At 32.0% G+C, this 27,094-nt stretch overlaps 3 protein-coding genes across 4 annotated transcripts in view; 2 read left to right on the forward strand and 1 right to left on the reverse strand.

The window, feature by feature from the left end:
• Positions 1–254: 254 nt before the first annotated feature.
• LOC134711010 (uncharacterized) lies at positions 255–3,176 on the forward strand. The gene is made up of 3 exons (XM_063571436.1): positions 255–419; positions 2,242–2,681; positions 3,171–3,176. Exons 1-3 carry the CDS (start codon positions 353–355, stop codon positions 3,174–3,176), a joined length of 513 nt encoding a protein of 170 aa, XP_063427506.1. The 5' UTR covers positions 255–352.
• A 6,015-nt stretch (positions 3,177–9,191) lies between these two features.
• The window catches only part of LOC134711011 (uncharacterized), a 28,479-nt gene continuing 10,576 nt past the window's right edge, over positions 9,192–27,094 (forward strand). The window contains exons 1-8 of the mRNA XM_063571437.1: positions 9,192–9,382; positions 10,203–10,322; positions 11,244–11,465; positions 12,475–12,600; positions 13,116–13,241; positions 13,655–13,764; positions 14,301–14,313; positions 17,912–18,157. Of these exons, the coding sequence (XP_063427507.1) occupies positions 9,280–9,382; positions 10,203–10,322; positions 11,244–11,465; positions 12,475–12,600; positions 13,116–13,241; positions 13,655–13,764; positions 14,301–14,313; positions 17,912–18,157 (1,066 nt within the window). The 5' untranslated portion in view covers positions 9,192–9,279. The remainder of the gene's footprint in view (positions 9,383–10,202; positions 10,323–11,243; positions 11,466–12,474; positions 12,601–13,115; positions 13,242–13,654; positions 13,765–14,300; positions 14,314–17,911; positions 18,158–27,094) is intronic.
• LOC134712290 (uncharacterized) lies at positions 15,932–26,410 on the reverse strand. 2 transcript variants are annotated; one of them, XM_063573692.1, is made up of 9 exons: positions 26,368–26,410; positions 21,991–22,113; positions 21,150–21,320; positions 19,493–19,932; positions 18,684–18,861; positions 17,978–18,109; positions 17,918–17,947; positions 17,320–17,436; positions 15,932–16,106 (listed from the first exon to the last, which is right to left on the reverse strand). In XM_063573692.1, exons 1-9 carry the CDS (start codon positions 26,393–26,395, stop codon positions 15,988–15,990), a joined length of 1,338 nt encoding a protein of 445 aa, XP_063429762.1. In that variant the 5' UTR covers positions 26,396–26,410; the 3' UTR covers positions 15,932–15,987. The 2 variants fall into 2 exon arrangements, with proteins under 2 accessions (XP_063429762.1, XP_063429761.1); XM_063573691.1 differs by lacking the exon at positions 26,368–26,410 and adding an exon at positions 23,954–24,148.

Below are 27,094 nucleotides of genomic sequence, written 5' to 3' on the forward strand. Positions count from 1 at the left end.
CTACAAATACAGTAATTTGGCAAATACAACTCTAAATAATTGACACATTGCAGGTGGATATATATGATCATAAGGGAAAACGTTATTATTTAGCCACAATTAATAAACTGTCAAAAATGTCAGTGTCTTAAGAAGGCATTTATTTCGTAGGAACATTGGATAAAAAAGCTCTTATATATACAAAATATAGTGATATCGTAATTTAACTTAATACAATGCAATTATTTCTATTTAAGAGTTTATTACTAGAAAAAGACGTTCAGCATTTAATCTTCGACCCGGGAAACCTTCGGCATCACATAGTTGTTGCCATGTTAGGGAGGTCCCGAATGAGTTACGCAACAAACACTTTATGAAACCAAATGGTCTGAATCAATTCTACCAGAAATATACGGAAGCTTATGGTATTCCTGTTGTAGGTATAACATTATTAAACTTGAACCTGATTCTGAATGTGTTACTGTAACACATTGATGTCTATGTATTTGTTTGTTGTTATTGTACCCACTCAAACAGAAAACAATTGAAGGTATTTCCAACCATATAAAGAACAATTTAGATATATAACTATGAAAATTCAGTTTAAAATATCATATCCAGCATCAAATGGTAGCTTATTGTACACTGTTTCCAAAGATAAATAGTTTCTATACATTGTTTTCTAAATAAGGGAGATACATTGTTACTTCCTGTTTGAAATATGTCAGTTCCTGTTAAATTTGTTAGTTTACTTGATACTGATTCCAAAAATGTATTGTTCAGTATATACTTTTACATTAAATAAGTACAAAAAATAGCTACTCCCGGTTAACACAAGGTCCCTTCTGGTTGGCTTTTCCATGGTCAAGTGTCTTGCAACGTAATGAAAAAGTCCCATGGCTTTACTTGAGTTTTCATATGAGGAAAAAACAAAGGTCAATATCTAGAACGTGAATTTAACCTATGAACTTGAGTTCAATTTGAAGGTCATAAACCAGGGCTTCAAATCAAAAGACCAGGTCTTAATTATATATGGTTAATCAGTTATATAACTATATGCCTAATTTTTGGTATAAGAAGGGAGAAAACTTTAATTTAATGTGAGCGTTTTACCCTTTCAACCAAAATTTGTTACGACATGTCGCAACTTACTATTTAGTAAAAATATGTTGTCCATATCTTATAAGGTTTTTGAATATAATTGAAAATAAGCCAAAATCAAAAATTTAGAATATGACCTTGACCTATTACCTTGAAATATTTATTATTTTTTTGGACCAATGACCTCAAATCAAAAGACCCTTGGTCTCTATCACTTATGATTTACAAGATAGAATTGCATATCCCATATATCAAATGCATAAGGGGAAATAACTCTCATATGGAGTGTTCATATCGCTTTAGTAAAAATCATGCGAAGGATATAACGAGAGATCCGGTATCTACAACATGTCAATTTTTAATTTGACCCAAGTCTTAAAAAATAGACAATTGATTAAAAAAAAAGTAAAATAATCATTATTGTGTTTGCGCAGTATTAGTTTGCAACAGCTTGCTCATTTGACAACTTTGAGGAAAATCAAGCCATAAAAAAATCTTGTCTTTTTTCAAATTCTCGGAAATTTCTTTTATAATTGAAGTTTTGTACGAAGAAGTAAACAGACTGGTGCATATTTCTTTTATTTTAGTTTGTGTAATTCAAACTTCTATAACTTTTACAAGAATAGAATTATTTGTTAAAAGAAGTAAATTTTGTTCATTTAAAAAAAAAAATCAAAACCTCGCTTATACACCAGTGACTTGAAAGACGCAAAACAGTATAATTCAGATTTATATGTACCTATAGTGTCCCATGGTTAAATATGACAGTGCATATGTTTAGTGCAAAACTTCAATCCTACTATCTATGATGAGTTTATTTATTAGCAACTTAAGATATTAACAGGAATACCAGTTTGAGAATTGAAACTAATATACAAAAAACAAATCCCTTTTATATTAAAAAAAATAAACAACACGGTATCAATGTAATTACGTCCGGCGCTTTTTTTTTTTTTTTTTTTACATTTGTCCCTTTTAAAATTCTCTCTGTATTCTGTAGTTGCTTGGTGCGTATCAAGAATGTCATGATGCAAGTTAGCTATACTTTAATTGTATTTAGTAATATAGTTGAAAAAAAGTCATCTGTTTAGTGCCATAATATGAATATAGCTGAAGATCTGCGTCCACAAAATGTCATCAATTTCTACTATTCCATTTAAGGATCGGATCAAGTGTCAGATAATGCATTGAGACGAGCTTGTTATGTGGTGAGATTTATGTTTGCCGATAACAAAGATGTTCGGACGTCCTACTACAAACGTTATGGACGAGTGGCAGTAATTGGAGCCTCGGAAGGGACGACAGATATCCCCGAACACAGTTGGCTTCCAAATAGAATGAACGAGAGAACACGTGGTCTAGGAGCAACTGATTATGCACCAGTGTGTACTGCAGGAGAAGAAAATGCTTCATGTTTTTGCCAGGATAAATACTTTCTTGAAGATATATTTGTCCATGAAGTTGCTCATGGAGCTCATTTTTTGGGTGCAAAATACGCTATTGCTGGTTGGAGTACAAAACTTATTAATCAGTTTGAAGATGCACAGAGAACTGGTCTTTGGAACGACACATATGCAATGAATTCATCGGCTGAATATTTTGTAAGCAATTTATATTTTATTTTCAAACGATAAAAATATGATAATCTGATCTTTAAGGGCAACTTTTCTATTTCATACATGTGCATTGACCTATAATGGTTTACATTTACAAGTTGCTATTTGGATGGAGATGTGTCTCATTGGCACTGATACCCCATCTTCCTGTATCTATATAGTAAACATTTCAATTGGCATTGCATAAGGTCATGTTTTTTCTCTGACTGTTTTAAAACGATGTCTTTACATTTAATCCATTGGATGCTGGTTTTGTACTGATTGATATTTTAGTTTTAGGTACATAGTTGTTTTTTGCTTTCAACTGCCTACCAGTAACTGTGCTAGTACACACACATATGTACTTAGTGTCATTTTTTGTTGTGGGAATGTATAAATACTCGGCCTTGTTCGGGTTGAGTTTTTGTTCCTTGTTTTTCTACTTAGTATCGATCTGATGAGTCTAACCTTTTTTTATTGATTTTTTTTTTACAGATATAGGAATATGCGACATGAGACATCTCACGAACAGCAATCTATAAAAGGCTCCCGATTTTTTTCAAGGAAAAACCATTCAAACAGCAAAAACTAACGGTCTAACTTTTATTTAAAACGAGAAACGATAAACACTTATGAACCACATGAAAAACCGACAACTACTGAACATCAGGTTCATAAGTTATGCTGTAACTAACTGACCCAGGTTAGGGTTAGGTTGAGCATAAAAACGTATCGCACATTCCTTTTCTTTTTTATACATATTCCATGACATGATGCGCTACAATGACAGAGTATGTGTATTGAATTTCAACACTTGATCAATGATACATGTTCTAATTTATAATCTTCCAGTGTTTGTAAAAAGGAACCAGTACAAAAGAGGGATACCATTATGTAACAAATTGCGAAAATGTGTTATACTCTAACAGGGAACCTTAAACTAAATCAGTTCAAAGACTAGATATTCTGTCGTGAATTAATGTCCACTAGTTTCCTTAGGTGTAGTTTGTTACTGTTTCCCTGTCCGCCTCTATTTTCCTTTTGGTTTGTTCGTCGTTCTTTTACTTGTATTCTTTTATGCACCTTGGAAACATTCCTGTTTTGTTAAATCGTTACACCATAAACTACTGATGATGAACCAGAATAAAATCTGCATTGATGCTTATAATTATTCTATATTGTTATTTTTCCTTTTGGTTAATGATTCGATGTCAATTGGTAGTCAGTAAGTAATGCAAGTCCTGAAATAATGTGTAATTATTATTACTCTTCAACATGTAATGAGAAAAAAGTTTTCTCCCATATCACACCAGATAAAATGTTGTCATAGTATAATTTATGCATGGGTTTCTGTTAACAACGTGTTAGTGCTCTGTCGAAATATGAAATAAAAATACTAGTTACTTTTATAAACATGGCCATTTCATTAAATATATTAACTTTTTTTTGGCGCAAACAATTTAAATATGCACAGTGCCTGGTTTTAATGTTTAGAAGTTTTGACAATTATTTCATTTTTGATATAGACGTTGCTTGTTGCATGTTACCTTACTTTGAAATAATTGTATATAGCTATTAATAATTTGCTGTTGATATACGCTTCATCATTTCAAATACTTATCTACATACAACGTTTAATTGAATTTAGATGATTTATTTTCTTTTGGATAGGCTGAAGGAGTACAAAGTTACTTCAATGTCAATACTCATTTGGATAAGGCTGACGGAGTTCATGGTCCTATTAGCAACCGAAAAAGACTGCAAGAATATGACCCCGTTTTATATGAATTAATTCATGAAGTTTTTCCATGTAAAAACAAGTTTCTCAAACGATGTGAATCAACGAGAGGTATGTATTGTATAGTTGCCACTTGTATAGTTTGATTGATTAACCACTGAACCACAAGGGCATGACAGGCAGGGTTTGTCAATTTATATATGAAAGATAAGAATGGAAGCACAGCTTAACTGAATTTTAGTTGGGAAGATGAAATCAACACAGTCAACATCTTTGCAATTTTGGAATATGGTAAAGATAGACAAAGGAGAAGAGCTGTGTTTATGTAAAACTGATTTAAACCTGGTTTAATCAATTTTTGTTGCTGGACCAGGTATGGGCAATTGGAACACCGGGATTTCGTTATTGTTTTGTGCATTAATAACTTACTATTTATTTAATATGGCAAACAATTAAATAAAACACCAAAACGGATAAATATGTATTGTTCGGGGTACACGCCAATATGACAGTGACACAAAAAAGGAAACACAATTCCAAAGATTTTTCTATATGATTTACTAATCAATTGGTAACTTTTTGCTTTTTTTTTTGCTTTGGTGCGTCTTTGGTTTTGTTTAAAGCAAAAGTATCTCGCATTCAAAATATAATATTACCAAAATCGAATACTTTGAAATTGATTTTAATCGTATAGTACTTATATATTTAGCTGACATATCAACTTTGCGGATAAAACAGGGATTTGCCAATCTTTTTTTTTTTTTTTTTTTTAGTTTCCCCAATATAACTTTTTGTGATCAATCTTTAACATTTCATAAATTTGCCAATGGTAAAGAAATTATATGTATACATTATTACATAGAATAGCAGGAGTTGATAAAAATAGCAGGTGTTATATTATTCATTCAAATTGTCATTATATTACGTATTGTGTCAAATCTCTGTTGATTTTTTCTGCATTTTATCAACTTAATGTAAAGTACAAATGTAGGCAAAGAACTGGAACAGGAGCTTAAGATGAATTGTAAAAAGAGATCAGATGAAGTTATTTCCAACTTTAGCCTGTCAGATGTCGAGGATACTAGTTTGGGGGTAGGCGATCGCATCAGCTGTATTGGAGTTAAGTTTATATGATCCATTAGTGTATGTTATTTAGAAAATATTGATGTACAAATCATGCAACTCACACACTATAATAGACAATCATATCTTTATGAAAGAAGGCCATCTGGAAATTTATGAAAAACTACATTGTAACTACAGGGAGGTGAAAGATACCAGGGGACATTCAAATCATTAATTGAAAGTAAACTGACAACGCCAAAGCTAAACAAAGATACAGACCAACACAAACAACCCAGAGAAACGACAGTACACAAAGCAAACACGTCTACATTTTAGACTAATTTCTTCATCTTAAGATTCATGGGATAGATGAGTTTAACATAATCCACAAATTCTAAATTATTCTGAGAGAGGACATCATCTACTTAAACGCCGCAATTTTGCGCCTGTCCCAAGTCCGGAGCCTCTGGTCTTTGTTAGTTTTGTAAGATTTTTAATTTTAGTTTTTTTGTGTATAATTCGGAGTTTTGTATGATGTCCATTATCACTGAACTAGTATACATATTTTTAAGGGGCCAGCTGAAGGACGAAAAAGGATGCGGGAGTTTCTCGCTACATTGAAGACCCATTGGTGGCCTTCGGCTGTTGTCTGCTTTATGGTCGGGTTGTTGTCGCTTTGACACATTCCTCATTTCCTTTCTCAATTTTATATATATATCAGAAGTGCAGTAAAGTGCATTTCTTGCTTTTTAAGAAATTCCTTTATAAAGTCAACCTCATATGAATAAAGAAAAGGAACACAGTTGATTCCTATGGAAATACCGATTGTCTCTTTCAAAACACGTCATTCAAACGTGAAAAGTATGATGTCAATCAAGGTTTCAAACATATTGATAATGTCAGTTTCAGACAACGTTTTGTTTGAATGAAGAGTGTTTTAGTTTTTACAAAGAATGATTATCCCTCTTGAAGACAAGATACCTGTCCATGTTTTTTTTATGAAACAATGCTTGACCAACCCTTTCGATTTGTCTGTTAGTTTTGAAGTGGTAAAACTCGTGTAAATTGTAGAAAAGTCAAATGTTTAAATACTTTTAGCAGATAAAAGTGTCGTAGACTGTATCTACTGTGAAAGATATTTGGAATATTTCAGTAATCACAACTGTTCCAAGCAACATCTAGAATTGAAAGTTGCACAAAATCTTTGTAGTCCCGCTTCGATTTCTGATAAAGTTATGTTAATCATTTTTGTATGGATCACTTGGACGATTCAGCAATTTAACGCTGTTGGTAATGACATTTATGGAGTTTACGTATCTAATACAGCGAAGGAAGATCCAGCAATTTAACGTTGTTTATACAGACACTTGTGTAGTTTAGGTGTCTAATACTGTGAAGGAAGATCCAGCAATATAACGTTGTTTATAAGGACACTTGTGTAGTTTAGGTATCTAATACAGTGATGGAAGTTCAAATATAATATGTAAGCTGACTTACGTTAAGGAACAGTCTTAGCTATAGTCAGAAATTTAAAAGCTTGACAAAAAATGTTTCTCATACCTTTCCAATATGACAACAATGAGTCAATTGGAAACTGATATTGTATTTTGAGTGTCAACCTGAATTAATTTTTTATATTTGTTTGTTTCTGCTTACTGATCAATTTGATTTAACAAATTGAAAATGGTTATTATGTAACTATGAAACGCATTTATTAATCTGACCACGCTACCAATCTCACCAAAGTGTACCGTTATTGTATGTGATCTTATAATTGTCATACCGATGCTTCACACAAAGTAGGAGGTGTTAACCGAATAAACATACCAAACTCTCTATGTTTGAAGTTCATTTGATTCTAGATAGGATAGTTTTCATTTTCTTTTCAGTCTATTGTCAAGTTATTGACAATGAAACAAACTCATTAATATACAACTTCATTGTAATTATCGAATTTTAATTTCTCTGATATAATGTCGAAATTGTGTATCAATATTTGGCATAAATAAACATTGGTTTCTTATACAATCAACATCAAACTTAAATCATAAATGCATATTGCTGCGTTTTAAATATTTGACGTTTCTTATTTATATAATCATATCATAAAGCAATTAAAAACCAATTCTTCAGAGAACAATTGAAGGTTTTTCCACCTCGATAATAAGAATGAAATTTAAAAAACGATGTTAGAAAATGTAACTCCCTGTTGATGTAAACGTGGTATATCAAATAGATATAAAAAAATAAGATTAATAGGTTTATGCAGAAGAATTAATTGTTTTATAATGAACAAGAAAGTATTTTTAGTAAAGGTCAAAATCTAGAACGTTAAATTGATAAATTTTGAGGTCATATGTCAGTGATTTTAAATCAAAAGACACCAGGTCAATGAATTGTATGGGGAAATACTGATTTCAAATACATAAGGGGAAAAAAACTCCTATAAGGGTTAACCAAAAACACTTTGACTGAAATAGGTTGAAGTTGCGCCATATTGTAAACAGATATTTGGCAAACACATCATATCATTAACTGTAACAGTTTCCTTGGAATAACGATAACAAGCACAATTCAAAATTTATAACATGACCTTGAACTTTGACCTTGACCTCAATTTCCTTCAAATGGACTAAGGACTTCATATCAAAAGACTGTATGCTTCTACGGCTTATACGTATGCATTTATCCAACAAATCGACTATCTTAAATTTTCAAAGGGAAATAACTCCCATAAGATGTCTTCCGATCACTCAAGTTAAATTAACCAAATCATTCTGAAGAGTAGACAAACAATTTGGTGAAAACATTTTTCTTAAATCTTTTACGGTTTTGAGATATAGCGATAAGAAGAACACTCCTATAAAAATATTTTTTTTGTCACCCAGGGTGAGTTTTGAAACCCCCATTACTGTAAAACATCATTGGCCAAAAATCAATTCGATATGTTGTAAGACAAAAAAGCATCTCAGACGGAAGAAGAATCAGTAGAAAACCAAAGGAACAAAACGAAAAGTTGAAAGACCTAATTACAACATTCAAACATATAACTCTAAATATTTAACGTTTTAGTCGATTTTACTATATATGTTTTAGATAGTACGCATCACGTTTGTTTATATTATGCTTGTTTGCGGTTATGAATTATTATCTGGTTAACCCGTTAAATTAGAGCTCGCTGCTTGTAGGTGCTGCTTTTTATTTAATGATTTTTTTGTGCATTTTATGTATAAAGTCTACTCGTGTAGATTGAGAGGTTAATATTTTAAAATCCAGTTGAAATCGACATATAGTCAAGCTCTTGTTTCAACTCATGAGTGTTGTTTTATTGTAACTTATGTAGACGATGGACTATTTAGAGATCGACATATTTCATTACCGTCCAGCTACCTATCATTGAAAACTGTATGTAGCTCTCTATGTAACCTTTATAGGCTAAATATTTTAGTTGAGTTGCTGTTGCATTAATGTATGTTCCATATATTCTTACCGAAGAATTCATTAAAATTCGTGGCGGACACATTTTCGTGTGTGTATATTTAAGTCGTGACTTTTGGTGTTCAAGGAAATTCAAATGGTATATAGTCTTGGGTATGAAGCCATGGTCAAACTCTCGAATTCAAGTATCCACGTAAATATAGTTGATACTGAATCTACAACATTGGTCCTTATGAAAACAAAAGACTATATCTATTTATATAGCTTAAGCTTAAAGTCATAACCGTTTTTTATTTGAAAATATTTCGAACCATGCATAATAAAATTGTGTTTTAAAATACAGATTGCAAAGATAATGACAAAATGTGTATGATATGGGCATTTCAAGGGGAATGTACGAAGAATCAAGGTTATATGGTTTTCAATTGCCAAAAAAGTTGTCAAGTTTGTAGTGGGTCCTTTACAGGTATATATGTAAATATTATGTGGAATTATAATCACAAAAGAAAAATAAATTATGTTGTATTCTATGAACTATGACCTTTAGTTAGTAATTTCTGTGTCATGTGTCTTGTAGAGAGTGGTATCAAAATAAACTCATCATAGGATTGAAATTTTATATTTACGCTAGATGCACGTTTCGTCTACAAAAGACTCATAAGAGACGCTCAAATCAAAAATGGTTCAAAGGCCAAATAAAGTACGAAGTTGAAAAGCATTGAGGAAAATTCCGAAAAGTTTTGCCAAATACAGCTATGGTTATTTATTACTGAGGTAGAAAAGCTGTTGAAATCCTTGGTAAATTTAAACTCCACCAAAATTTTATATACAGATAAAGTTATCATTTAAAACGGGAAATAAGCAGTGTTTCTTGCATAATTGGCTATTGCACATGGCTGCTAGTTTTATTGTAAAAAATTAAATAAGCTCAAATTGGAATAATGAATTATTAGTAAAACTCTGTTTGAAACAATCGTTTCAGGGAAAACATTTACCTATCAAACGTCTCTAATTTCGATTTCTTAATCGAATAATATGATCGTGATTATGCATGTACGTGAACCAAAAACTGATACGAAATAGCAAATCAATGGCTGCTAGCACATCCGTGAAAAGAAAATACTTGCATTTAAATAGCACAGCAATTAATGCTCGTGTATTTCTTAAACAACATTACTCTAACTTTAGATTAAGAATCGCAAAGTCACGCGCATCTACGATCCTACAAATATTTGCATTTTAAAAACACACTTAAATAAAAATAGTACACTAGTACAATTTTATAGATTGTATGGACAAGAACAAGAGCTGTTCAAAATGGTCAGCAAACGGTGAATGTAGCAAAAACCCAAAGTACATGTTATTCAATTGTCAGAAAAGCTGCAACGTATGTGACAGCAAAACAGGTAAATTGTAAAATGTTGCCTTTATTTACTACAACATTCATATTATTGCCTCACTTACAAATAACAAAAAAGATAGATGTTTTGAAGTTTATGATAGTAGAATGCAATCACTAAAAGAAACCAAAAACAAAGACAAATTATGTGCCCTGTTTTTCTGTGCTTGTAACAATTTTATATAATGGATTATGATTATGAGATATGTACATGCCATAATTAAACACGTCACTATAAATATGGCTTAGTTTTGCATTCTTAATTATATTTTAAATCTGAAGCATTCGATTCTTTTTTTATATATGGAGAAAGCGTACCTGATACAAGTCATCCTTAAATCGTGACTATGTTGCAATCAACGAATGGAATACTCATGTTCATTTATATATAGTCAATGTTTCAAGTAAACAGTCAAGGCATACTAGTATAACAAATGGAAAAGTGTGGGCCCCTTGTTTCATTCACAAAAAGTAGCCTTTCGAATAAAAACAAAACTTGAATAAAGAAGTTTAAGATTGGCTATTCTTCTCGTTGTAAATTTCCAGAATTGGACGTTGAAAGTCAGTTCAAAGCGAGGTCACTCGCATTTATCTGCTTGTTGTTTGCCTGAATGAGTTCTGGTAGACAGGCCCGTAACCAAGAATTTCCAAAGGGAGGGGGGGGGGGGGGTGTTGAACTCACAAACTCGACTTTAACAGTCACAATTCGAACAGAACATTGACTTTAACAGTGCTTATTTGTTTTCAAGGGGGGGGGGGGGGGGGGGGGGGGTCGTCCGAACCCTCCGAACCCTCTGGCTACGGGTATGATAGACAATACACAAATTGGGTAGATGAAAACCAAAGAGCCTTTTTATACGGACAATGACACGAACAATTAACAAATCAAAAGGTAAACGACTCAAATAGTTTTTAATATCTTAAATAGGCATTACCAAGGGAAAAACTGTTATCAATGATGACACAACAGAACAGAAAAAAGGAGAAATGACAACTACTGAAACAACAAATGGAGCAAGAGGTGAAGTCACCATTGCAAACAACGAAGACAAACTAAACTTAACTGATTTAACAGCATCAATAGAATTAGAAAAGGAAACAGAACAGGATGAATTTCAAAATAACGACACGACCACTAATGGTTTGACAGGTACACACTTTTCTTTTCGATTTAGGCATATCTCGTTCTATAACTTTAAACATGCATGTAATTTTTAGGAAATGATTTGATACACCATGAACTTTTAATTTCTCAGATAATCAGTCTAATGGAAATGCTATGTTAAACGGTTTTCTTTAAAACAAGAAACACAAATTTAAATAGACATACATCCTAATTGTGAAGGATTACATGCAACTTCAATTCTTCAATTCTATAGAGTAAAATTAAGTCAGCAGTAGTACAACGGGTGTTCGAAAGTCATCGATTGAACAAAAACAAATCAAGGTTACAAACCAAATCGAGGAAACACATCAATTATAAGAGAGAAAAAACCCCAGTAAAACAGTAACACTTAAGTGCAACAAATACAAACACCAACACATATAGAAAAAAAACATATGTAATAACAGCCATATTCCTTTTTTTTATTTATTTCGTCTGTTTAGCTCATTGTAAATATAACGGAATTTGATGAGACTGTCATCAAAGTGAGAGGGTTAGAGCTATAAAACCAGGATTAATCCACCATTTTCTATTTTTGAAAATGCATGTACCAAATCAGGAATATAACAGTTCTTGTCCATTTGATTTTGTTGTGTTTTGTTGTATGATTTTGCCATGTGATTATTGACTTTCCGAATTGATTTTCCTATGAGTCCAGTATTTTTGTGATTTTAATTTTTGGAACAGGACATTTTAAGAAAAAACATTTCATTTTTAATATTGCTCAGAGTACTTTTTTTTGTACTGTATATAAAACATTTCTTCATAGCAAAGGATGATTTTAGCAATGAATAACAAGGTATTTCAAAGTACCGTTGAACCTTTGACAATCAATGCAGAAAATGAGATTTGTAATACAGTTTACCCCTTTTTATATGCGTTTCCCTCGGTTTTGGTTTGTTGCCCCGATTTTGTTTTTTGTCCATGGATTTATGAGTTTTGAACAGCGGTATACTACTGTTGCCTTTATTTATATGAATACTATTTATTTAAGATTGCACAGACACAAAGGTAAAATGTCCAAAGTGGGCTTTACAAGATGAATGCAGGCAGAACCCAGAATATATGCTGTACAACTGTAAAAAGAGTTGTAATGCTTGTGGTGATGCAATTGCCAAAGGTATCATGATGAAAACTTAATCTGTCTCGCAAAAAGTATCTTGATGATATTGCTAAAATGATTAACTTTGTCTACAAGAAAACGAAAATAAAATGTTTGGGTTTCATTGTGATTGCATTTATCGTTAATAAACAGTTATATAAAATCCTGATTCAAAAGTTGACCACATGATGTGGACGCACATTACACTTCTCTATTTAAAACTCCCTCAGACTACCAACACAACTCTAGTTTCACTCGTGGTGCAAATGGACATAGTCCACATAACTGCCATTGTTTCGGTTAATTCAGAAATTAAATTATATGTTTTGGTAAAAAATCGTGAAATGACCCTCAGGCCTATGAATCTATTGATTGAAATTTAATTTAGATTCATGTGGTTAATATACCCTAACACGTAGCACTATTGCTTATTTAAAGCGTACCCGATAAAGGATTTTCTATACTCCTTTTTGATTGTATCTCAACCAAGCAATACTCAATTTAATATATGATATCGTTGTATTAATATTCAGAATGCAAAGACTGGCACCACCAATGTTCTGTTTGGGCGTCTAGTGGTAGATGCAAGACACAATCAACTTTTATGTTTGATTTTTGCAAGCTTAGTTGTGATGCATGTGCAAGTCCAAGGAGGAACGGTAAATATATTATTTTGGGAAATTAATAATATTTGTTATACTATAGATGCTTCCACCATGAATAACCTGATTAGGAGCTTGGTATGTTTGAGTTTTTTGTACCACAATTTCTGAGCAGCCAGCATAAAGTACAAGTTAATTAAAAAGATAAAAACCGGACCAATAACCTATAATAAATGGAAGAACGTTTTTGTATTTGTATTTTAATTGTCCTTTTGCTTGCTATTATAAATTTAGACTGAGTCGTGAATCTAAAACGATAATCAATGAACCATTGTATATTTGTTGAAAAATATTTTAATACCGCTTGTCCATTTCACAAAACATCAACCATTAAAATTAAGAGGAGATACAAATGATCATTTAAATAAGTTACTTGCCTGTTTATTATAATCTCAATTTCTGTATTTTAGGTGATAACAACTGTGTAGATGAAAACACAAGCTGTCACTACTGGTCCTTCATAGGTGAATGTGTTAAAAATAAAAACTACATGCTCTCAATATGTAAACACAGTTGTAAAGTATGTTAATGAACAATCCATTATTATTCCTAAATCTTCCTATAATTCGATAAAAAATAACTTGCTTTCGTGTTAACCTGACCTGTTGATACTATTTGTAATGCTTTTTTTGTTATTTAATGTTTTTTACTGAAATTTTTACACATATATATATATATATATATATATATAGATAAGAATGTGGTATTCCCGTTTGAATGGTTTTACGCTAGTCATTTTTAGACACTCTATAGCTTGTTGTTTATTGTGATCCAAGGCTCCGGGTTGAATACATTCTTTGACCTATAATGGTTTATTTTTACAATTTCTGACTTGGATGGAGTTGTCTCATTGGCACTCATACCTTATCTATACACAAATTTATTTACAGCCTCAAGAGTTAAAAAGCAACCATCTTCTGATGGAAAAAAAACTGTTGTTTTCGTATGATGCGCCTAAGGCTACATAATAATGATAAGTGACGTCAAAAACGTTAAAAATAAGTTTTATAAGCTTTCTTTGTAATATTGTATTTTCTTGTTTGTTTGTATTTTTAGGGAATTAATATGTGTAAAATGTGCACTTTTGAACTTTAAGAGAAACATAGTATTGAATACGAACGAGAAATTCGAGGAAATAAAAGGTAATGACAAAATATGGACATGCGATAAAGGGATGTGATAAAGAGCATTCATCAAATTTTGCGAAACGGATTAAACAGCAGGCTATTTATCAAAATATTCAAAACTACTGTATTTGCTACTAGATATATGATAAGTAAGTTTATCATATATTTAGTTATAAATAAAGAAATTTTGTATATAATAAAGGTTCATTACTACAGTCTGTATCATCTACCCTGTATCACTTAGCCCGTATCGCATACCACGTATCGCACCTCCATAGGACCATCTCGAGATTGTTTCCGGATCTCCTCGTTTTTATCGGCTTGAAATTTGTGCAGTTACTTATTCATTTCTGCATATCTTTCAAATAAATTTTTAAAAATAAAGAACCTGTCATTGGAGAAATAAAATGAGTGTAAGAAAAAAATTGAATCATAATTTCCTGTCAATATGCACATCTACATAGTACGGCCTTATTATCAACAGAGTTTCATGAAATTCTGTTGTGTGGTTTGAGAGGAGTTGCCATGACAAAAGGTTGCAGTAGTATATTGGGCAAATAAGTTCAAAGGGGTGTAACTCGTGGAAAAAGAATTGAATCGTAATTTCCTGTCGATATGCGCATCTACGTAGTATGTCCTTATTATCTGAAAAGGTTTCATGGAATTCTGTTGTACTGTTTAAGCGGATTTGCGACGAAAAAAGGTTGCAGTAGTTTCGGTCCTCAATGCTCTTCAACTTCGTACTTTATTTGGTCTTTATAACATTTTTGATTCAAGCGTCACCGATGAGTCTTTTGTAGACGAAACGCGCGTCTGGCGTAAATATTAAGTTTTATTCCTGGTTTCTATGATGAGTTTATTTGTAACCACTGGGTCGATGCCACTTCTGGTGCAGATTAATTTCCCCAAGGGTATCACCAGTTCAGTAGTAAGCACTTCTGTGATTTGAGTTATCATTGATATGTTTAAAATTATAAATTAACTGTTAACAAAACTTTGAATTTTGGAAAAAATTAGGCTTTTTTAACCGCAGTAATAGATTAACTTAGCTGTTTTTGGCAAAACGTTTAGGATTTTTTTGTCCTCAATGCTCTTCAACTTCTTACTTTATTTGGCCTTGATAACATTTTTGATTCGAGCGTCGCTGATGAGTCTTTTCTAGACGAAACGCGCGTCTGGCGTAAATATTAAATTTTATTTCTCATATCTATGATGAGTTTATTTGTAACAACTGGGTCGATGCCACTGCTAGCAGGTGGAGATTTATTTTCCCGAGGGTATCACCAGCCCAGTAGTCAGCACTACTGTGTTAACTTTAGTTATCATTGATATGTTTATAACTATAAATCAATTTTTAACAAAACTTTGAATTTTGGAAAAACTTAGGCTTTTCTACCTCAGGAATAGATTACCTTATAATCCTGGTACTTTTGATAACTATTTAGCTGTATTTGGCAAAACTTTTAAGATGTTTTGGTCCTCAATGCTTTTCAACTTCGTACTTTATTTGGCCTTTTTAACATTTTTGATTTCCGTAAAAACCCGATATATTCATAATACAGCTAGAGGTTTTATTTTGAAAGCATTATTAAGATATTATATTGTGTTTAGAAAGCCTAACAGGAGTTGCAACTTTTCTTGCAGTTTTGAAGCATGTATCCAGGATTATTACTGCATTCACCCATGGATGCCCAGCTCCGGCAATTTCTGTTGTTATCCTCGCAGAGAGATCCCCCTAATATGAGAAAACATAAATTAACTTAATTAATATTTAACACATACTATAAGTTCATAAAAAACATTATGATACCTTATATTGCAACATATATCGAGACTACCATTTTGCCCCCTCTATTTCTCTTATTTAGTTTAATCTATATCTAATGATCACATACTGTTGGAAACGTTGACCATTTATTAAATTTTACCATTAATTTAAATAAAAATTATAATTAAGTGCAAATAAAAATTACGATCCAAACTAGACACAATCCTGATTTATGCAGAAATAAGCTATTCACTGAAGCTTTAAACAGATGGTGCCCAACAGATAACTTTAGGAATCTAATTCCATTGAAATATTGTGTATGGAAAATATAAGTAACTATGTCCATGGATTTAAGTATGTTCTTGACTTTGTTAATACTAACATGTCTAAAACAAAGGCAAAATTTTATAAAGCTTAGTTTAGCGATCGAGTGATTATTGATACTATACAAATTTCAAGATGTCAAAGAGGCATGGTTTCAAGTTTTGCTGGCGGAAGGACTACAGATCTCTTTCTTGGATATAAGGTCATATAAATTTGCTTTAAAGACTTGTAACTTTATCTGTTATCTTCAATAGTATTTTTTTACACAATTCAAATTAGGAAGTTTGTTGTTTAAACATACATTATGTCATTTGATTGGATGAATTGATTGCATTTCAATTGATATTTTGTAGTGTGCATTTTATGTTGTGATGTTACACTTTTGTTTCAGATGACGATGAGGGTTTTGTACCATTAAAACGTTTAAGTACTTTGGCCTATAATGGCTAACTTTTATAAAAAGTGGATGGTAATTCATCTCATAGGCACTCATGCCACATCTTCTTATATCTCTTAAAAGGTTATAACATACAAATACTTAAAATATGTTTATCAAAACACGAAAAAGATTTTTTTTTGTTTCGTTGTCTAAAATATTTTAGATACCAGTAAAGTCGTCTGATCTGTCGTGTCACCGCGATTATGAAATTCTAACTGAGTGAAATTCGAATGAGGGTATTCCATGCAAAGCAAGAGACATTACCCTGTCAACGCACAAATTATCACTACTTTTGGGATTCATTCCATTCCCTCAGTTGTTGTTTGTTACCTTGATATGTCTCTTCCTAATCGAAATAAGTGATTTGAACATCGATACATTACTGTCGCATTATAATTTCATTAACAGTGAACATACCCGTTCCGCTACATTTATTACAACTTTTCTTGCAGTTCACCAGCATATACTCAGGGTTCCTGGAACATTCATTCCTTGCAGCCCAACTCTGACAACTCGGATTGCTATCTGAACAATCTGTGATATATACGTGTACAATATAATTTATCCTTTTGCATATAACTTTATATATACATACTAAAACCATCATTGTCCATTCAATCTACTGTCAACGACAGAACTTTGCTCTCTCTCTCTCTCTCTCTCTCTCTCTCTCTCTCTCTCTCTCTCTCTCTCTCTCTCTCTCTTAAAAAAACACTTAATGAACTAAGACGGGGTAACGGAAGTAAATCAATATATACTTTGTATTAGTGCACGCCAGAACATGTACTCAGATAAAATATTTTAACAGTATCCAACATCGCGAGAATGTAAACTTTAGGAATTAACACGACCTTCAGCCATGAAAAAACTAAAATAACGGTAAACTATTACAGGCCCAACGACGAAATGTGAAACAACTTTAAAGAGAAATTTAAACAAAGTTTCGTGTCTCACTCATCACATTACCAAATGTCTGAGATTATATATATTATTAGATCATATTGATAAGCGTTACCTCCTGTGCCACCACCATTGCCGTTCCCGCCTCCGGTCCCCCCACCATTGCCGTTCCCGCCACCGGTCCCACCACCATTTCCGTTCCCTCCTCCGGTGCCTGTACCCCCACCATTACCATTACCGCCTCCAGTCACTGTTCCGCCACCGTTACTGTCACAGTTTATTTTGAATTTCTGGGCCGCTTCAGAAGCTGAAATGAAAAAAAAACCACCAAAAAACATTGATTCAGATTATTTACGTAATGATATAATTATGTATTATTTAGTGTTTACACTTATTTGTAAAGTAGATTTATAGAAAAGAAAAAAAGAAACAACAACAACAACAGAAGCGACAAATCTGATAAAAATTATTAAGCATGTGTGACGGATCATTACACATATGGTTTAAATGTGATTATCTCCCGTTTACCACAATATGTCCATCTTTTAAAGTAACATTTATATAAAAACATTTTTAAATGCTTCAGAAATGCAGCAAACACCTAATTTGAAAGACAAATGTGGTTTTTTGCTTGTGTTAACTTCAATTATTAAGTCACGGGCAGTGTTGAAATTACAAGTGGAATTATTTCTACAAAAACGAAAAACATAATGCCAGGGTTTATAATAAACCTATTGGCAAAATAAAAAAAATAATCGACATTTTTAAAGTATCAATTCCCTATATAACAATCATTAACATTTTTCTCAAAATATAATAGCAATACTCTGGGATTTAGGTTAATGTATTCATTATATATGTTTAAAATCAAGTCATGGTACCTCTACTTGAGCCACATCTCTTCAAATATGTATTTTTGCATGGAAACACTTCCACTATGAGACCATACAAGACAGGATCATATGTTCTTAGTTTATCTCTTGTGTCAATAGTTCCATGGATACCATTCGGTGGATTGCTATAGTCGTTCACATTGAAGAAACTCTGAACACCCTCTGCCTGTGAAACAAAATTGATATACTCATGTATAATAATTATTGTGTTTACGTCAATTGAATCAATATTAGTTTTGTTGCTTATATATTGTAATACTATATTTTCAGTGATTTAAATTTAATAATACTATGTGCTCATGTAAAGCTGGTTTTATTTTCATTTGTTCATACTGAGTTATGTCACTCTGGCGTCATAAACAATGACAATACGAAAACATAGATATATGGAAGAGTAAAGTATGAACAGAATTATTATCTAACACAAAAGTTCATATATGCAGTACCCCAATTTATGTCACCACACGGTCTTCAATGAGAAACTCATACCGTAGAGTCAGCTATAAAAAAAACAACGACGCGGCACGTTTATCTTATTGCCCTTATAAAAGCAATTGTACAAATGAACAGATTTTATGGTCGATAAACTGTCTATATTTTGAACAATATTCTGAAACTTTTGTTTTTCAATGTTAGACAACCTGTATTTATTTGTGACCCTTGAAACTGTTCTGTTTCGAGCGCCACTGGTGGGTCTCTATCTGGTAGACAAAACGCACGTCTGGTTTTTAACAGGTTTGCTTTGTTATTGTTATATGAAATATAAATCGTACTGTTTTACACAGAGATTAACTTACAAAATATTCCTCCACTGTACTCATGGAATAAGTTCTAGCCCAAAGACCTCTGCGTTTAGCGTTTGCATATTGACTTATTAGTCTTTGATTCCATCCACTAATTGCATACTTTGCACCTAAATTGTGGACACCATGCGAAAATTCGTGAAGATATATATCTTCACTCCGGTATCGATCATTTTGATAGCACAATAAGTTCTCCTCTCCCCCAGTGGAAACTGGTGCATAGTCTGTAGCTCCTAATCCACGTGCTCGTTGATTCCACCATGCAGGAAGAAAACTGTGCTCAGGGATGTTAGTCGTTCCTTCACGTTGTCCTATGACTGCAGTCCTCCCTGATCTTTTGTAAAAGGAATTACGCACAGCATAGTTATCAGCAAACACAAATCTGGTTATATAACAAGCACGTTTCAATGCGTCATCAGGAACATTTCTTGATGCTAGAAGATATATATTATACATGTTTGTATAGAGATAAGAAGATATAGAATAAGTGCCAATGAGACAACTCTCCATCAAAGTCGGACAATAAGTAAAAAGTAAACATAGACCAAAGTACGACTTTACATACGGAGCCTTAACTAACACTAAGAGTCTTGAAATACAAATCGGTATATGAAAAGTGCAAATATACTGATTTACAAGTATTCAGAAAGTACACACAAAAAGACACAATTTATTTCAAACAATAAAATACCAGCAGTTTGAGAATAACATTATTGGACATAATCTACGGATAATTTTGGTTATTTTTTTTTCTAAAACTATGTTGTCAGTCATTTAAACCCCTTTACACAAGCTACCCTTTAAGTTACCTAGACACAATGTCTTCATATTTTGTTTTTCAACAGCCTGCCTTATAAACTTTGCGTTAAAGTAAAAAAAATAAGTGGATACAATTGACACAAATATAACCCCGTGAGCTTGCGGCATGAGTCCGTGAAGTTCGGCACGGGTTACATTAAAGTCTGTAGGTCTATAATTGACACTATGGCTGCTTTAAACGCAAGACCGTATAAAAATATATACCAATTTATTAACACAAGTTTACAGCTTGAAAGCTAGGGGAAGACTGCCCAAGCAACAGTTTACAAAACATAAATTAAGTCAAAGATAAGGGTATTAAAACATTATAAAAGGTTCTCATAAAATATAAATATAATTGTCAAATGTTATGTAATGATAATAGGATTATTGTCCTCCGGCTGTACTTAGTAAAATAGCGATAATTGCTTTTGTAGTTCAAGTGCTAGATACATGTATTATCTCGCACTTTTGACATCTATCGGATTAAGTTGTAAAATAGTAAATCTATAATCTCTTTGGATACTTGAAATAAGAAACATTAATTTATATTTAAGAATAAAACAAGAAATATTCTGCTAAAACTAAAATGAGAAATATTCAATTTAAAACTAAAACGAGAGTTCATAGAAATATTCAATCTTAAACGAGAGTTCATATAAATATTCAATCTAAAACGAGAGTTCATCTAAAGCCGTTTTCGAATTATTGTAAAAGTTCCTGAAGTCACTTTTCTTCCGGTTATACAAACAATGAACAGTGTCATTACAATGTATAATAGTCATTCATCAAGTCTTTTCAGTGATACAAAAAGTAGCATATAATTTTTAGTATTGCAACAGTATTACCATACCTAAAATTGGAATCCCGTATGCTTCAGTGTACTTCTGATAAAAATTTGAAAGTCCGTTTGGTTGTATGTTGGAAGCTCTTCTGAGAGAATCTGGAACCCTTCTGACGTTGTCACAACTATGAGTTGATGTCGCTTGCCCTGGACGTAGACTACTGTAGCTTAAGGGTGAAGCTGCAGTATTTGATGACATATTTTAAGTTGACTTCAAAATGAATAACAGAGATACGTATAGGCTTGCTCATTCTATTTGAGTTTCCAAACTCTACTTCTAATGCATTTTTTCTTCCGATTCATATTTTTGCTTTCTTGTCTTTATGAAAATTTAACTTTAGACGCAAGTAAAATTATAAACTAATAATTTTAGTTTTCAATATTTCTTTGTTTTATATTTTCCGCCAACTATTTTTTTTTTTGTTCATGTTGTAGCGATTTATTTGATATTTACAAACTCTGTTCATTCTGACAAAATATATTTTTTCCATGTTTTCGTTGGTAATTTACATTTAAAATAAAATATACAGAACAGCACATAGGCGAATACATTTTGTTTGTCTTATTATCCCAAAGAGTGCTGATAAAACTGGCGGTTTTCGGTGAAAGGTTATTTAAATAAATTGTTACTTGTTTCTACTTCCATCAATATTCTGAGAAATATTTCTTTTCCATACTATTTATTCAATATAGTTTGTCTCAATTCTAAAAGATACAAGTAATGTAAATAAAAATGCCATTCACATAATAGGAAATAAGGACTCGTCTTGTACATATTTTTTTCCATTTATAAATTATTTTTCAATAAATTGCCATGTTAAATAATCAGTCTTGTTTTTTACAGCCTTACCATGTTCGTCGCTTGTAAGATTTAACGTTAAAGCATAGTAACTGGCTTCAGTATAAATTCCTTTGTTGTCAATAAATTCTATTCGAGGACTCCTTTGACTTGGTGTGAACAGTTTGGCTTCAGCTATCAAATGAAAATAAAGATAGTTTTATTTTATCAAGCAGAACATTGTGTTTCTAAAATTGAGAAAGGAAATGGGGAATGGGTCAAAGCGACAACAACCCGACCATAGCCGAAGGCCACCAATGAGTCTTCAATGTAGCGAAAAACTCCCGCACTTCTGTATGATTTAAAAGGATGAACCCTCACTAACAGCATTCTCCTGAGAAACTTAATACCAATTATAGACACATAGTCCACATGCATTTAGTAGATAATTCAACATGGTAATTGAGCCTATTAAAATTGATAATGAATGATTATTCCATTGAACAAAATTCTAGAATACTCACATTTAGAAAGTATACCAAGTAAATATAATTATAGGAATGTTACAGACTGAATGAAGTTTTAGCAAAAGTTACAGAAAATGTCAAACTTGATTATTTTGAAAGTTTTGTTTGGAATAATTTTCTTTTTCCTACTGGAATTAATGCATGATAGAAATAGTGAATTGAATATTTTTAATCTAAATTATAATTTATGTTACGGTCATTTAAAATTGATTTGCCTAATATCTGCATATTTATACATTGAGAGCTTAATTAGAAAATGCGGAGTCAACCTAAATTTAGGTATCGGACTCATAATATTTAAGAAATAATTCATGGGGGCTTGAATATATCGTGATTTTACCACGGGTTGGCCCTTTATGACAAATATTTTACCCTGAGCGATAGCGAGGGGTAAAATATCGGCATAAAGGGACAACCCGTGGTAAAATATAGATATATTCAAGCCCCCATGAATTATTTCGATTCTAATAGGACAAATACGGCAATTATTTTGGATCGAAGCGCTCTAGGTGATGGCATTATTTGCCGTTCCAATATATAAATGCACTATTAAATTGACGTAAAATAACGGAGCAAACTGAATAAATGATGATGCTTAAACTATTTATAATAACATATTTAGATAATTTTAGATTAATCTAATTATTATTGTACTTATATGTCTCATATGTATACAAAAACGGCTAATATAACTCATTTTAGCATCATTTGTCAACGTTTCCTTGTGATGATTTTCCGTTTCACAAGCGTGTATTTTCCCGTAAATTGCTTATATTCTGACGTCATTGTTCTATGACGTCGAGTCGCTCATTCATTAAAAAACATATGACGTGGGGGTACAATGGGAACAGCCCATGAAATATATTCATATTTTACCACGGGTGTGTACTCAAAGCGTTTGAAGGACGTCATGTTAGAATATCAGTTATACGTGTTTCTGTTTTGAGAAGCGATGCTTCATGATTTCTCACATTAAATATATTTCCTATTTTTCAACAAATCTAAACTTAAAATTACTTTCATTATAAAAAAGTCGGGCTAGATATGTTATGATTGCCAATGAAATCGTTGACTTCCAAAGACCAAATGACATACATGAACAATGTACATAGAAGTAAGCAGCTATAGGTCAACATACACACTTCAATAATGAACAAAACCAATACCGCTTTGCAAACTTTAACATGTATTCTATGTAGTTCATCTTGATGCTTGACAAGTCTAATATTTTAGTATATTAAAGTTTGACTAATCTTTTTAAAATGCTTTAAGTTATTAAAATAAGTGATAGGCATAGATGCAAGCATGTAGCGTTTAATGTACTTTTTTGGTTCGTTATTCACCTTATTTATAATTACAACGGCTTGGTTAAATTTAAATACATTAAACATACATGTACATACTAAGAGGACTAAGCCCTGCTGTAAATTGTATTTGCTGCATGCAATTTGTTTTACATTCCAAGCGTCGTGCATATTTAGTACATTTGACTATTAGCGAAATCTTACCATTCATAAAAATATATAATACTACGAAAGCACAGTAGGGAATATAACCATCCATGCTGATTGAATTTGTAGTTTCGTGTAAGTCTGAATATCATTCAATTTAATACTACATGTACAGTCACAAACAATCAAGGGATGCTCGATGTTTATCTGAATTGACCAGCTGTCAATTTGAGTTCACCGTTAATGAGAAATATCCGTTTTTAAATATTGAATGCGTGACGAACCAGTTTAAATACATATTTTTAATTGAGAACCTTCAAGGCCGTGTTAAAAGTAATGTAAAAACAATGGCAGAATCGAATCATTGGAATTTCCAATTTATGTAATTACTCATGTTATCATCGGGGCTCATTATCTTTGTTAGGGCCACCACATTTCCTTTTCTATAAGTAAATTATGGTAATTATTTGATAATTTTCCTTCAATTTATAGTACTTTATTTAACTAAAGTACCTTTCAAACGAGTCATGTAAAATTATAAATGAATATTTTCTATTGACGTAAGCGATCACAATAAAAGTACCTGATCAAAAAAAAAAAGAATGATGTTATTTTTCGCTAGTGAGAAATGTTTGTTTGTTCTCATACGCTTATTATTGTTTTGACAAAATGGTATTTTTGTATAGTAAAATCATTGAATTTTTGGTATTAGTGAATTGTTAATTCTTTGCTTCATTTCACAAAACCGTTAGCGTTTATTATTTCTACTTTGTCCCAAAACTTCCTTTTTATTTTTTGTTTTATGTGCGGGTTATGTGCGTTTGTTTTGTTTGCAATTGTTTTTATGTTTTGGGTTTTATTTTTGTTCGGAGTGGGTGTCACTTTCTAGTAAAAACAAAGTTCTTTTGTTAAGATGTAAAATTCATTTTGTACGGTTTACTTAAACTAGATTGCACGTTAGTATGCTTTTACTCAAAGTGAACCAGCAGTCATCTAATGAGTCCATTAACTGGAACTTTACTCTCGGATAACCAGCAGCCATCTTCTGAGTTGACCAACTTTTAAATAACCATCAGCCGTCTCACGAGTTGATCAACTGGATTTTCACTCTCAGACAACTATAGTAGCCGTCTTATGAGTTGATCAATTGGAACGTTACTTTCAGATAACCAGCAGCCGTTTTATGAGTTGACCAAATGGAACTTTACTTTCAGATAATAGAATTAATGAGTTGATTAACTGGAACTTTACTTTCAGATTACCAGAAGCCATTTCATGAGTTGATCAACTGGAATTTTACTTTCAAATAATTAGCAGCCATCGTATGAGTTGATCAACTGGAACTTCACACTAGGAAACCAAGCAGCCATCAAATGAGTTGATGCATGAACTGGAACTTCACACTCGAATAACCTCCAGCCACCTTTTGAGTTGATGAACGGAAAATTCACACTCAAACTTATCAAGAAGTCGTCTTGTGTTTTTAATTCGTTACATCAAACGAATATAAAATAAAAAACAAACACTAAGTCTTGTTTCATATGAATATCTCACCAGCATGTACAGTTATTTCAACTTTGACTTTATTAACGTTTGTTAACAAGAAAACTATTCACGAATAAAAGATCCCGTGTTTTTTACATATCATAAATCATACTCAAAATATAGGCGCACTGCGACAAATATTTACCAATCCGAAATATCATATATTTAAAACACATTAATTTATATGAATACCAACAGATGACCACTATAAAGACACTCACTCACGTGTGTTTGCTAACATAAATAGAAGTTCTTATATGCTCAACTTTAATAAATATATTTATATAAAATTGAAAATGAAAATTGGGAATGTGTCATAGAGACAACAACCCGACCATAGAACAGACATATTCCCGTTTGAATGGTTTTACACTAGTAATTTTGGGGCCCTTTATAGCTTGTTGTTCGGTGTGAGCCAAGGCTCCGTGTTGAAGGCCGTACTTTAACCTATAATTGTTTACTTTTCAAATTGTTATTTGGATGGAGAGTTGTCTCATTGGCACTCACACCACATCTTCCTATATCTATATATGAATTTATTAACGGACACTAAAATGACTTAGACTTTACTAATGTAATTTAAATTATATATGTGTTATATAAAGTATCTTCACTATTCACTACATTTTGTACTCTTAGACTAGATTAATTGTTAAATGCATATTTTCAGATTTTATTTAGATAACTAGGCATTTGATAACTTGTAATTCTTTGTAAACGGATAGGGTTGTGTGTACTTGCTCACAAAATAAGGTCCTACTTGAAACATTTAAATTGAATCATTAGAGCAATTATCAATTAGGCATTCCATCAAAATCGAAATTAACAGTTATAGTACTTATTATATTGAAGTTAATATAGCATGACAATTGTTTTATCATTGAAAAACATCATTATGAAAACGAAATGATATTGATTGCACTTACCCAACGCGAATACAACAACGAATATCATTGTATATAAAGATCTTTCTACCCTTTCATTTTATAGAAATGGTTTTGGTTATCATCCCATTCATATCACTCTTCAAATGTGGACATTACTATTGTTTCACCAAGGATTTGTATAGTATTAAGATATAAATCCTTGGTTTCACAGCGTATCAAAACATATAAAAACCTTCTTATCATTAAAATATGTAGGTTTATACGTACATTCATGACGTATATGATGTGTTCCAAAAGCGACCGAAGGTATGCTCCTTGTCTCTTATTTGATTTTTCTTATGCACCGGATGCAGATTTGGACAATAAATTAAGAAATAATTCTTTCATGCCATGCTCTATGCTCATTTTAACATGGGTAGGCATTATATTTGTTAATATCTTAATACCGAGCGTTAGCGAGGTATTAAATGTTTACAAATATAATGCCTACCCATGTTAAAATGAGCATAGAGCATGGCATGATAGAATTATTTCGATTCTAATAGGAATATTTTGAACTTTTGTACTTCGAAGCGGACCTATAGTAAACGCTCGAAATATCGCCATTTTGAATTGGTGAACAAAAACGTTATAGAAAAATCAACAGTTTATCAATAAAAAAAGAACAAAAACATTTAAACTTACTTTTAGAATGTTTTTATTTAATTTCATAGCGAGCAACACCATAAAAAATGTCCATTTTGATCTGTGGCGTTGTTCAAAATTC

Source organism: Mytilus trossulus, chromosome 3, assembly GCF_036588685.1.
Source record: "Mytilus trossulus isolate FHL-02 chromosome 3, PNRI_Mtr1.1.1.hap1, whole genome shotgun sequence".
Taxonomy (NCBI): Eukaryota; Metazoa; Mollusca; class Bivalvia; order Mytilida; family Mytilidae; genus Mytilus; species Mytilus trossulus.

What these genes read in the sequence shown, in the direction of transcription:
- LOC134711010 (XM_063571436.1), top strand. Translation starts at nt 353, where the DNA reads ATGAAACCAAATGGTCTGAATCAATTCTACCAGAAATATACGGAAGCT. An exon ending in TTATGGTATTCCTGTTGTAG is followed by an intron (nt 420 to 2,241) that starts GTATAACATTAT and finishes ATTCCATTTAAG; the next exon opens with GATCGGATCAAGTGTCAGAT.
- LOC134712290 (XM_063573691.1), bottom strand. Translation starts at nt 24,008, where the DNA reads ATGGATGGTTATATTCCCTACTGTGCTTTCGTAGTATTATATATTTTT. An exon ending in ATACGGGATTCCAATTTTAG is followed by an intron (nt 19,933 to 21,149) that starts GTATGGTAATAC and finishes TATATCTTCTAG; the next exon opens with CATCAAGAAATGTTCCTGAT. An exon ending in GAGATGTGGCTCAAGTAGAG is followed by an intron (nt 18,110 to 18,683) that starts GTACCATGACTT and finishes TTTTCATTTCAG; the next exon opens with CTTCTGAAGCGGCCCAGAAA.